Source organism: Xiphophorus maculatus, chromosome 3 (assembly GCF_002775205.1).
Source record: "Xiphophorus maculatus strain JP 163 A chromosome 3, X_maculatus-5.0-male, whole genome shotgun sequence".
NCBI lineage: Eukaryota > Metazoa > Chordata > Actinopteri > Cyprinodontiformes > Poeciliidae > Xiphophorus > Xiphophorus maculatus.
In genome coordinates, this window is record NC_036445.1 from 7673032 (window position 1) to 7685717 (window position 12686).

General features: G+C 38.8%; 1 protein-coding gene across 1 annotated transcript in view; it reads left to right on the plus strand.

Annotated features, from left to right (window-relative positions):
• Positions 1–280: 280 nt before the first annotated feature.
• The window catches only part of LOC102233395 (ubiquitin-conjugating enzyme E2 E2), a 43949-nt gene continuing 31543 nt past the window's right edge, over positions 281–12686 (plus strand). Inside the window, exons 1-3 of the mRNA XM_005799425.2 lie at positions 281–454; positions 4517–4700; positions 5741–5791. Of these exons, the coding sequence (XP_005799482.1) occupies positions 4525–4700; positions 5741–5791 (227 nt within the window). The 5' untranslated portion in view covers positions 281–454; positions 4517–4524. The remainder of the gene's footprint in view (positions 455–4516; positions 4701–5740; positions 5792–12686) is intronic.

Consider the following 12686-nt stretch of genomic DNA (forward strand, 5'->3'; position numbering starts at 1 on the left):
GGGAGAAAGCCGATTATAATCAAGCTGTTGCTAACTGTTAATAGAAATATGTCACTAGAGACAAAACTCCTCACTTTTTTGTTCAATCATAATTAATTAAATCCAAATGTATTCACTTCCTTTATTTATTTTTTTAAAGGGGCTTTTAAGAGAAGCATCACAAAAGAGATCGATGTGTATCAGGTCTTAATCACCTCGCGCGAGCTGGCTGCCGTTTCTCTCACCATTTGCAGCCCACGTGCACATACGAGGCGCGCGTGCGCAGACCGGGAGCGCGCGCGGAGGCGGTCCGGGGACTGCCTCGCTTTTTGCTGTAATCGCTTTCCTGCCGCTGCTACCTCCAGTTAAATAGCAAGGACAACGGGAGCGAGCAGACGGCCGTGTGAGGATATACTTTTCTCGGTACCTTGGGGATTACGACGCCGAATTGCAGCATCGACGGCCAACCGGCGAGGTAAGCTCGACAACCGCCTGTTTTTTGGTGGGGTAGATTGAGGGGGGGAAAAGTAGCTAAAAAAAATCAACCGTGAAAGAAAAGTGTCGTTTTCCAGTGAAGAAGGAGGAGGGAAGGAGAGAGAGGACGGGGGAGGCAGAGGGAAGAGTCTCCCTTTGTGCCGAGGCAGGGTCACGGCTCTCCCGGAGCTCCGCCGCCGCGGACCGTCCTCCGCCGGACAGAAACGCCTCCCTCTATGCGTCGTTTTGATCAATTAGTTATAAAACAAAGCAGGCCTGCTCATCTTCTCTGATCAGCGGCGCAGCCCGCAGCCGTAACCCTACTTTCCGCCTCCTCCCCCGGCCTCGTAATGTTAGCTAGCTCCCTGTAATGTTTACGGTCCTTTTTGTGGATCCGCTCGGCTGCAGTCCCCCGGTCCGACCCCCTATTGTGTGGGCTTTATCCCCGCAAACGTTACGGTGGTGAAGTTAGGACGTTTCTTTGCTTTCAGGGAATCTGAACCACCCCTTTAATTTTCTGGATTATCCTGGAGATTCTTTAAATCACCGTTTCTGACTTGTAAAATGATTGTAATTTTGGTTAAAACACACGAAAATGTCTATATTACATGAGCTTTTTCCCTTATAACAACACATCTTAGACATACAGTTTGTGATGAGTAAATCATTTACTCTATAAACCAGAGTAAAGCTGGGTTTTATTGCTTTTTGTTTAGACTGTTAGACCTACTTCAATAATGTCCGCTTTGAAAACTACAGTATTGTTTAATTTATTTGCTGAAACTCTGAAGAAAAATTATTTTTTTGGGTCCTAAAATATATCTTAGTTTGCAAATCATTTTATTTAGACTGACCACACCTGGGTTAAGTTGTTTAGAAGTATTCACATACCTCTGTAGGTAGGGATGCACGATATGTTGACACCAGCATCGGTATCGGCCGATGATGGGCATTTTTCGGTCTGATAAATAAAACTGGGCCGATATGAACCGATATTTATTTTTATAAATAGTGTTTCTGTTTCTGTTGTTTTGTTTTTTTCAAAGGTGTTGAAACAGTAGTGAAAATATATAATATTGATTATTGACTATAGCAGCAATATTGCTATCGATATCGGGCCAAATTTCCGCATCGGTTCATCCCTAATTTTAAATGCGACTTGATTCTTGAAACAATATTTCTGTTAGTGAAAACATATAATTGACTACTTTGTGTTATTTTTGCCTATTGACTCCACCTTATATGAGATCCAGATTGAGAATATTATTTAAACTGGTCAAACCTACATTAATGACAGATTTTTCAAGCTGAGTTGGTGACACATACATTTGTGGAGACACATAATCAGGATTTTAATTGGATCTTTTTTTTGTCATCTAGATGTGATTATACTTTAAAACTTTAACAATGGAAAACATTATTCTGTTCCAATAGTATTTTAAAGACACCTTGTCATTTGATAATTGTTTTTTCTATTTGCTGAAATACCAAAAACGATGATTTCTATACTTTCTGTTTATATTATTAAGTCAAATGTGGAAACTGCAGGCTGGGAAAACCTAAATCAGATAAGGTAAATATCTTAAACATATGGCGTGAAATGTGTAAAACCTTAGTTTTGGAAGTGGCTCTTCCAAATCACACTCTATAACTGGTGTACAATAATTAATCTGAGGTTTCTGTAGATATTAGAGTGGATTTAAAGTGGCTTAGATTCCTTAAAAGCAGTAACATTTCTGCCCACTGGATTCCAGCTAATAATACCACAGATTTATCTTGAATTTTCTCCTCGTCCTTGTTTCGACCCTCATCTGATTGGTTGTTGTAGCTGATGCCTTTTCATGAGCTGCTCTTCAGGGAAAGCAAAGGCAACCTGAAACCTCATTCAGAAGAACTCGCTTATCAGACACCTAATATACAGTATATCTCTCATCTTTTATTACGCTACAACCACAACATATTTATGTTAACCTGTCTTTTTTTGCTATAGTGATTGAAGACATGAGATTTTCACAAATTGGGGGTCATTAATGATGCATCCGCTTTAATCAAACTCTAATTAATTTGCCTAGAAAGTCTGGTTTGTTTTGGAGATGTGAACGCGTAATAAAACTCTGATGCGGACCAAAAAATTTAATTCTGGTACATCTAAAACACTCGGCCTCAGATCAGTTGAAGTGAACTCTGGTGCGGTTGGAATGTGTATGTGAATGCAAGCTGACCAGAGACCGCTCCAAAAGCAGGAAGTGAACTACAGCGCAGGGCATTCTGGGTAAATTCAACCAAAACAAACGCGAGAGTTTAACGCTAGCAGGAGAAATGACTCCTGGTTTTTTACCAAAGACAAAAAGAAATCCTCCAATCAGACGCCACTTCATTTCTGTTTACATTTAATGTAAAAAGGTTTTTTGTGTCGTCTCCTTTGGTGGTTCAAGGTGCAGCGCCACCACAGGCGAGGAGGTTAACGGGTTTTTCAAAAGGTTTGGTTTGTTTGACACAGTGCGACAGCGAACCACACAAGCTGGAAATGTAACAAATGTTGCAATTTTGGTCCCCAGTGGAACCCAGTCTACCAGACTATCAGGTGTGAAAACACCTTGAGATGATTTGGACATGTGTGGAGGACGAATAGTGGTTGTGTTGGACAAATGATATTAAACAGGGAGCTACCAAAGAGGAGACAGGAGGAGAAAAGGACAGCTAAAGGGAATCATTTCTAAATGTTATTTGCAGTTGCTGAAAAAGCCATTTTATGAGTTTATTCAGATAAGAGATAAAATTGATCTTAAGTGTCTTATTATCCACTAGGTGTGTAAAGAAGACAAATTACAGCAGCAGCTTTGTTTGCCTTAAATCTGGGTCAGTAAAGTAATTCAGTTAAAGTCATATCAAGGCTGCTCTTCAGTGTGGCTCATATTTACTTTTTATCCCAATGTTTGCATCTGAAAATACAGTTTGTCTTTATACTTCTTGCAAATCTTTAAAGGTAACCTATTATGCTTCCCTGAAAAGGTTAGGATATTTTTATGGGCAATAAAAACATGTTGATTACAATTTTTTTACAAAGTAATTGTCAGATGATGAGATGTTTTAGGGCCTCTGTCACTTTAAATCCAAATAAACAGCCGGTGGCCATGGCCCCCAACTCAATGCTTACAATTGCCCGTAAAAATGGTTGCAGACTTATACGCAATTATTACAACCGTATATATTTGAAAAGCATTAGTAGAGCCTCCTGGACAACCAACCGGAATACATCCAGGCCTGTCATGATAATAAATTTTGCTGGACAATAAATTGTCCCCGAAGTTGTGGTGATAAACGACAATATTTTTGTTTGAGATCATTTCCTGGTAATCTAATGGCATATTGGTGCATGAACACATTCTCAAAGTTCAACAGACTTTAAATTTTAATGAAAATTTATCACTAGGACTGGAAGACATCTTAATTATCCAAAATAAATGAACAAAATGACAGAAACATTAAATAAAATTAATTTTGAAGTCTCTGTAAACAAAATTGTGCTAGTTGAGACCAAAACACCAGACTCAACACTTTTGTCATCCAGTTTTTAGAAAGAGAGACAAAAGAGAAAAACGATAAATCGTGCAAATGGAAATTATTGAGCTTGTTTTAATTTATTATGCAAATAATTGATTTATTGTGACATGCCTAAATTCAGCAAGTGGTTTTTGGATGGTACGTCAAGGAGAACACTGTAAAATTAGCTGACCAAACCTGCTGGAGCTCAGCTTGGGTTGCTAGGCAACGGGGCAGTGCCTGGTGATTTATGAAGTTACAGTCCAAATGTTTTTGAAACCTTTTTCAAAACACCAAAAGACATTAATTTATTGCCAAAAAACTGCTGGATGTTTTTTTTAAGAACTTGATTTGTTTTTAGAAGCAGTTGAGACCCAAATAGAAGTATGAAACGTCCCATTTAACTCTCATTCACCTCGATATTAAGTTAATTAATAGAAGTAATTAACTTGTGTTCTTCCATTCACGTTCGCTTTTGTTTTTTTGACGTTTTTGGTTTTTGTTTTTTGTTTTTTTTTAGGGCCCACGATGTCCAGCGAAGTGCAGAGACCGGACGACAGCCCCAGCACGAGCGGGGGCAGCTCGGATATCGAACAAAGGGAAACGGTACCGCCTGAGCAGGAGCGAGAGCAGGCACAGCCCAAAAAGAAGGAGACCAAGATCTCAAGTAAAACCGCTGCTAAACTTTCAACGAGTGCCAAGAGGTAAGCCGAGGAGCCCCAAAACAGGAAAACAAACCAATAACCTTGGCATCATCGTTTACAGAGGAGCTGTTTTGTTAGACCAAAGCTCTGCCTCCTCGTACCCCTGGGGTGTGAGGTTGCATAAAAAGCCTCCGGTCCCCACAGGCGTTGTTGTTTCAGACGCTGCAGCTCTGAAGTGTCACTGCTGTCATCTGAAAGCGATATTCCCCATTCCCGTCTGTTTGTTCTTTAATGGATACGCCTCATGCTCCGCAACACTTACCTCCAAGTCCGCCGGTCCTTCCCAAAAAAAAAAAAAAGACAGATGAGAGTTATGCAACCGTGTGAGCGAAGAGTCTGCTGAGGACATGCAGTCTTTTCTTATAAAAGTGACTGATGCTGTGAGCGTTTTCATTTCCTGTGCTTCTCCTGGAAGCTATGAAGGGCTTCCAGCACAAAAATCATGAAGGTGTTAATGATACGAATGGATAAAACGCAGCTTTTGCTCTCACTTGCTCTTTTTATTGTCTTTGTAAGGAGTGCGACCAGAACTAACGATTATTTTAGTAAAAACTTCTCACATTTTACAGATTTTCACTTAACCTCTTAAGATTTTGATAGATAAGTATTTGAAATATATTAAAATGTGCAGATAAACAAAAAGTGTAAGTGGCTTTTTCTATATCTTGTACAGTTTTGGCCTAATTACTGCTCTGAATATGTTGTTTTTCAGGAAATTGCTTTTTTTGACTGTATACTCCAGTTAACAATTAATTGATTTGTAAATTAGTTGATGATTTTGATGATGGATTAATGCTATTATTTGTGTCAGGCCTTGTAAGAATGTGTTAACAGAGCATTTTATTCCTCTGCTTTCCCTGCAGTCAGACAACACTAAGTTCATTGATGTATAATGCATCTATAATCATGAATAAACATGACTCATAACATCTATTTTCATGTTTTCTGTGCTGTGCCTTCAAACGACGAGGTTAAAAATATAAAAGGTGCCTTTCTGTGTGTTTGAGCCTCACATTAAATGGAAAATCTTTTCTTTCCAGGATCCAGAAAGAGCTGGCAGAAATAACACTAGACCCACCTCCAAACTGCAGGTAAGGAGTTTCTGCTTTTATTTGTGTAAAGCAAAGTGGGAGCACAGAGCAGCTGTAATGGGTGCAGGCAGCAGAAACATGCTCGTTTCATGGCTACGCTATAATGCTCCTCCTTTTGTCTGGGCTCCTATTCTGCTGCTGCTCGTGTGTGCGGGTGTATATGTGTGTGTGTGTGTGTGTGTGTGTGTGTGTGTGTGTGTGTGTGTGTGTGTGTGTGTGTGTGTGTGTGTGTGTGTGTGTGTGTGTGTGTGTTTGAAGGGGGTAATCTCAGGTGAAAAAGAGCGGCTGCAACCCATTCTTGTATTGTTGTTGCTGCACAAAGCAAACAGAAAAAACAGGGTTCCGTTGCAGTCTGGAAAAGTCGGTAATGTGTTTTCCAGATCTGGATACGTATGGAAAATTATTTAGATTTACAGACTTTATTTCTTCTCCGTTTTTCTACAAGGTCTTTTCATCGTCTTGTTTATTGGAGATTGAGCACCGTAGAAATATCTGCTAAAAATTCACTGCAAGCTTTCAGTATTTAAACTTTAAATATCAGATTAAAGGAATGAAGGCCAAATGCGACGCAAATACGCTTTTTTTGTCCTAATGTGATCCATGTTGAGCTTCTTTACGACAGTCTGAACAGTCCAATTCTAATCTCTTCACCAAAGTAATCTGATCTTTGCCTCTTCCATATGTGGATCTACTTTAGATATCTAATTGCTTTCAAGCCATCTGCAATCTGAATGGTCACTTTATTTGACTTTTATGTGATCGATGTGAGACATGAAACATAAGTTTGCACCTGAAGGAGGCAGATGAGGTAAATCCAGATGTAAACAGTGGCTGAAAATTATGATTATGAAATTATGAAAGAATTGTGGGTCACTGTAGTGCACCACATCACAATCAGTCCTGGTTCTGACTACACATCCAAACAGGCCTTTCTCTCAATCATCCACAAAAACCTTTTGCTATTGGCTGTGCTTTATTTTATTAGCTTCCTTCATTAAAACCACACATGAATAAGTTCGTTCATGCAATAAGTCATTAAGAAACATGCCTCGCCATCGTCCTCCCACCACTTCCTGCGTCTTCTTTGTCATTTTCGCCAGTAGTAACATCCGGTTGTTGATCATGTGACTCGTGATGGGAAGAAAGTGTTTCCATTGCAGTTTGGCTCCGTCTATTATTACTTTTGTATACAAAATGCTGTTGTGTGACGTCAACCCTTTTCTTTTACGTATGTTGGGTGGTTTGGGGTCATAAATTCTCATTGCAGGCATTCTGAATTATTACACAAAAATATATCGGATTTTAGGAAAAAATTGGAATTGAGCATCAAGACTTTTTGTGTGAATGTAGCCTAAGGGTTATTTCATACCAGCCTTGTTTAGTTCGATTTAATCTAACTGTAGTTCGTTTATCTGAAAAGTCCAGTTCGTTTACGGAGATGTGGACGCATAATCAAACTCTGATGAGGACCGAAAACAAAAATTCCAGTCCGCCTAAAAACCTCGGTTTCAGTTCTGTTGAAGTGAACTCTTGCGTGGTTTGAATTCATATGCAGATGTCAAACAGGAAGGAACTATAGTGCAGTGCATTCTGGGTAAAGTCAACCAAAACAAACGCGAGAGTCTAGCGTTAGAGGAAGTAAAGGCTCTTTTACCAAAGACCTCAACAACTAAAATCTGACGCTACTCCATGTTTCCATTTGTGAAGAAGGAAGTTGCGCTCATGTCTTCTTTGGAGGTTTTCATGTTGTTTCCATCAGTGGTTCTTGGTGCAGCGCCACCACAGGCGAGGAGGGGAACAGGTTTGTCAATTAGTTTGGTTTGTTTGACGCAGTGCAGTGTTAAAGTGAGCCACACAAACTGAAAATGTAGCAAATGTTGCAACTTTGGTCCCCAATCAAATTTAATCTACAGGGAAATCAGATGTGAAAACATCCAAAGAACTGTAAGTTTTAGTCTGGAAATGTTAAAAAAACACTCAGGAACCCTGTGGTTTCTGGGAAGAGAGCTGGGTTTGTACTCAACGACTGTTTTGGATCAGTGGAAGAAAACAAGCAGCAGCAGTGTGACTGTAAAACCCAGTTTTGATTCTGGTGTGATTCCACCCCCCACCATCACCTCTCTGTGCGGGGACAATGGTTATTGTGTTCGAGCGCCGCGGCTCTGAGCCCTCTGAGGAAGAGCGACGCTCACGATGTGCATCCCTCTAAAGCCAGGGTTACTCAGAAACTGGCCTTTATTAACCCAAACAACACAGACTGACACGCCGCCGCTGATCGTAGCTCTGTTTGGCAGAGAACAATCTCACTCTGCGTCTGCGCACTGATGGAAAATGGAAGCTGGTCTTTTTTTCGTCCATCATGGGCACCTGCTTAAAATGATTAAGGAAAACGGCTTTATGTGACTCATCAGGCGGTTTGAAATGACTACACCCTAGACGGCCTTCTTTATTGCCTGAATTAATCACCCCTGCTGGCTCCCGTCGGAACCCCCGCCATCATTAACCATAAACATTGAGCTAACCTTTTCATTTGAGCTCATGGCCCAGTTTTGTTATTCTGCTGACGGCTGGAGGAGACGTTGTTTTCCTCCAGGACTCTAATCTTTATCTTTTCCACCTCCCTAAAAAACCCAGGTAGGCTCACATGAAGGATTTAGCTGGAGGACATAAGTAAGTAATTTGAAAGTAAAATAATCGCCATCGGATATTTCACAGCCGTCGTCTTGGCGGGGGAGCCAGTTGCCCGGGAAACAATTAAGCTTCTCGGGGATTATCCTTTTATTCCTGCGTGTGTTCCCTTTCCTACGCTCTAAAATGATTCCTGGATCTAACGATGTGTCTTCTGTGATGTTTCCTCCAATCGATTAATGACTGCAGGGGTCAGACGCATAAAAATATCACACGGCACATCTTACACATGCTCACATGAGCGAGCGCGGACCGCAGAGGCCTGTGCACCACATGCTCGCGGTTGGGTTAGCCTGAAAGGTTATTCGTTTCATTTACTGTGACAAATGGAGACGCAATCTGCCCCCCCACCTCCCGCCCTTCCTCCAGTTGCGTTCAAGAGATTCATGCGTTTTCATTGTGCTGTTTTGGAGAATCCTGCCGCCTTGAGACAGAAAGATAACCAGAGTAAATAGAAAAATCTGTTTCCATTGGTTTATTGTCATTTAGTAATGAAAAATCAACCTGTGACTGAATAACTGCTGCCATCCAACATTTCTATTAACTTGGTAATGGATCTTTTGGGTTGTTGTTGAGTTTTGATCCTTTATTTTTTGCAGAATGGTTTTAAATGAGCTTCATTTGCAGGCAGGGATTCAGCGATAGAGAAGTTTTATATTGGTGACAATAAAGGTAAATCTATTCATTCTAATTCTATGAGAGACGTCAAGCTTTATTCTTTAAATTGCACTTTCTGAATCATTTTTAAGTGTGTGTTTGAAGTTTATTTTTCATATTTGACCAACCTATTTCAGTTTCTTTATTATTTTATGTTTGCTTTTACACTCTTAAATGCACTGACAGAAAGGTTGTGTTGTTTTCAGATTGGGGTAGCTACATTGTTACATTTACTCAATTACATTTACTTGAGTAACTTTTTTTTTTTAATTTACTTTTAGGGGTATTTTTACTATGTTGTACTTTTTACTTTTACTTGAGTAATTTTATTGTGAAGTATTTCTACTCTTACTTGAGTAAATTTTCTGGGTTTTTTACCCACTGAAGGAAAAACAAACAGGTTTCAATCAGAAATTCACCAGACCCAGACCCACACACCTGCAGTTTTTGTTAAAGTTTCAACAGTTTTTTATTGAAAGTAACTGATTTGGAAAAATTTTATTTGTCTGTTATATGAAATATTGTCGTTTTGGTCCCTAAAATACCAAATATTCCATGTTATATTTTGGTCTGTCTGATGATGTAATTTTTAAATACTGAATGGTTGATAATGTGATCAGTTACTCTGTACTTGAGTAGACTTTTTAGACTGCCTGTGGTTATTTCTGTCATAATAAGAAATTTTGCTGAACAATAATTGTCCGAGAATTTATTTTAATAAAAGATAACATTGTTTTGAGACCATTTTGAAGAAATGTAATGACATAATGCAAGAATACAGTATATTTTCAAAGATCCATCAACTTTAAATTGCTGATGGATCTTTGAAAAGATTCATCACAGCTCCATTTAACACTGGAGCTGTGAGATATTTTAAATATCCAAAATAAACAAACTAAACAACAGAAGCAACTAGTAAAAATTAATTATGAAGTCTCTGGAAACAAAATTGTTCTCCAGAAAAAGAGCAAGTTGAGACCAAAACACCAGACCAAGAACCTTTGGAAAGAGAACAGAGAAAAACGATAAATTATGCAAATGGAAATTGTTGAGTTTGATTTAATTTATGATGCAATTAATTGATCTATTGCTTATTGCGACTGGCCTATACGCATACAGTCGTACAACTAACTGACCAGATGTGCTGGAACTCAGCTTGTGTTGCTAGGTGATAAGCGGAACTTCACTGGGGTTGCTAGGTAACTGGTAGTGCCCTTATATTCTTAAGGGTTTTGAAATGATTGATTTTCCAAACTCCAAAAAGCCTTAAATTATTGCCAAAAACTTCTGAGTGTTGTTTTCTTTTTGTTGTTTATGTTTAAAATGTTTAGGCTGTTTTTTTTTAGAAGCAGTTAAACCCAAATGGAAACATAAAAACATGCAAAATGTGAATTTTGCGTAATGGATCCCCTTCTATATTGCTAAACATAGAAGCCCACTAATATTTTTAGTTAGTTCAATTTGATCACCTAAAGGATATTACTAGTAACAACAAAGCATTCAAATGGAACTTAATGAGTTTGTTTTAATGTATCTGATTTATTGCTTATTGCGACAGGCCTACTTGAAACCAAAGATTTAAAAGGATACAAATACTTTTTGGATGTTCTGTGCAGGTTCTCTCCTCTGAATTGAGCTGCTCTGGTTCCAGCCTCCTCATACTGTTGATAAAAGCTGTAATGAATGGAGAGTTTTGTTGATGATCTAATTTAAAGCGTGCCAGACAGGAGCTGCCAGCTTCATAAGGGTAATAAAACTCTAATGCCTTTTCATCAGGCCTCTATTTAAAGTCACTGTGATAACACTTAGCTGCATTTAAAGCCATTATTTCCTCATTACATAGGCTGCCTGTTTGGATAAACCGAGCACAGTAATACATTGTGTAACATTTCCAAGCATCAAGTCTGTGTAACAAAGTGTGGTGTCACTTACCTTAAAATCACAAGCAGCCGTTTCCACTTGACACCAGGTTTTATCTGCCTCTCTCGGCTCTGTGACGGCTCGCTCGTCACCTTGGCAGTTGTCGCGCATCAGAAGAGCAGGAACACGCCGAAGCCCCGGAGGATTTGACACAGCAATTATTCTCGCTGTCATACACTTCCAAGTGAATTGCACAGGCAGCTTGTGCTTCCTCGCCTGATGAAGCGTACCAAGCTGTTTTTTAGTGGCTGTTTTTTTTTTTTTTTTTTTTTGCTGCATGTGCAAATATTGCCTCGATCTTGCAGGAAAATAAACTTTTCATTTGATAAAATTTTGCAGTGTTATCTGTAGGCCTGTTGCAATAAATCAATTAATCACTTGACGAATTAATACAAATTCAGTAATTTTCACTTTCATGATTTGTCGTTTTTCAATTTTTCGCTTTAGTTTGATGCTTTGGTTTCAACTAGTCCTTTTCTTGAAGAAGAATACTTTTGTTTCCAGAGGCTTCATATTTCATTTTATTTGCTGTTTCTCTTGTTTTGTTTATTTGTGATAATTAAAATGTCTTTCAATTCCAGTGTTAAATGTTCATTAGAATTTAAAGTTTATTCATTTTTGAGAATGTGTTCTTCCATTATTATGCCATTATTACCATGATATTACTTGAAAATGGTCTCAAAACAACAATATTATCGATTATCACAATAACTAACATACAACACCATTTGTTATTGTGACAGGCCTTGTTATCTCTATGTCTAAAGTTGGTATTTTATTTTTTTAGTTTTGTTCATCGAGACAAAAAATAAAAATAAAATAGTCTGGTTTTAATCAGATTTAAACAGAATTTCATCTCTGGTCAAAGCGGACTAAACAGGGATGGTGTGAATGCATCTTTAAATTCAAACTCTAGATAATTTTTCTAGAAAGTCCGGTTTGTTTGGGGAGATGTGAATGTGTAACCGATCTGGTCCCCTTAAAAACCTCTGTCTCGGTTCGCTTGAAGTGAACTCTGGTGCGGTTTAAATTCATATCTGAATGTAGGCGGACAACAGACCGCTCCAAAAGCAGGAAGTGGACTATACAGAGTGCAGGGCATTCTGGGTAAATGCAACCAAAACAAACGTGAAAACCTAATGCTAGCGATTGAAATGGCTTGTGGTCTTTTACCAAAGGTTAAAGGGAAGTCCTACAGTCGATAAAATCTGACACCACTCCATTTTTGTTTGCATTTTGTGAAGAAGGAAGTTGCGCTTGTCTTCTTCAGTAGTTGTTGTTGCAGCGCCCCCACAGGCGAGGAGGGCAACAGGTTTTTCAATCAGTTTTTCTGTCGAACCACACCAGCTGGAAATTACAACATTTGTTACATTTTCAGCTGGTGCGGTTGCTTTCACACTGCTTTGTATCAAACAAACCGATCTCATTGAATAACCTGTTTTTGCTAGACTTTTACCCAATTTAAGTGAATTCATTGGTTGATGTTCATCTGCATCCAGTCTAAAAAATCAGTTATAATAGTTTTTTTTATTATTGTTTAGTTTTATTTAGTTGTGACATTTTGTGTGACTAATTCAGTTAGTTTTAATTAGTATTCAGAGTTTTTGCTCATTTTATTACCGTATTTTCC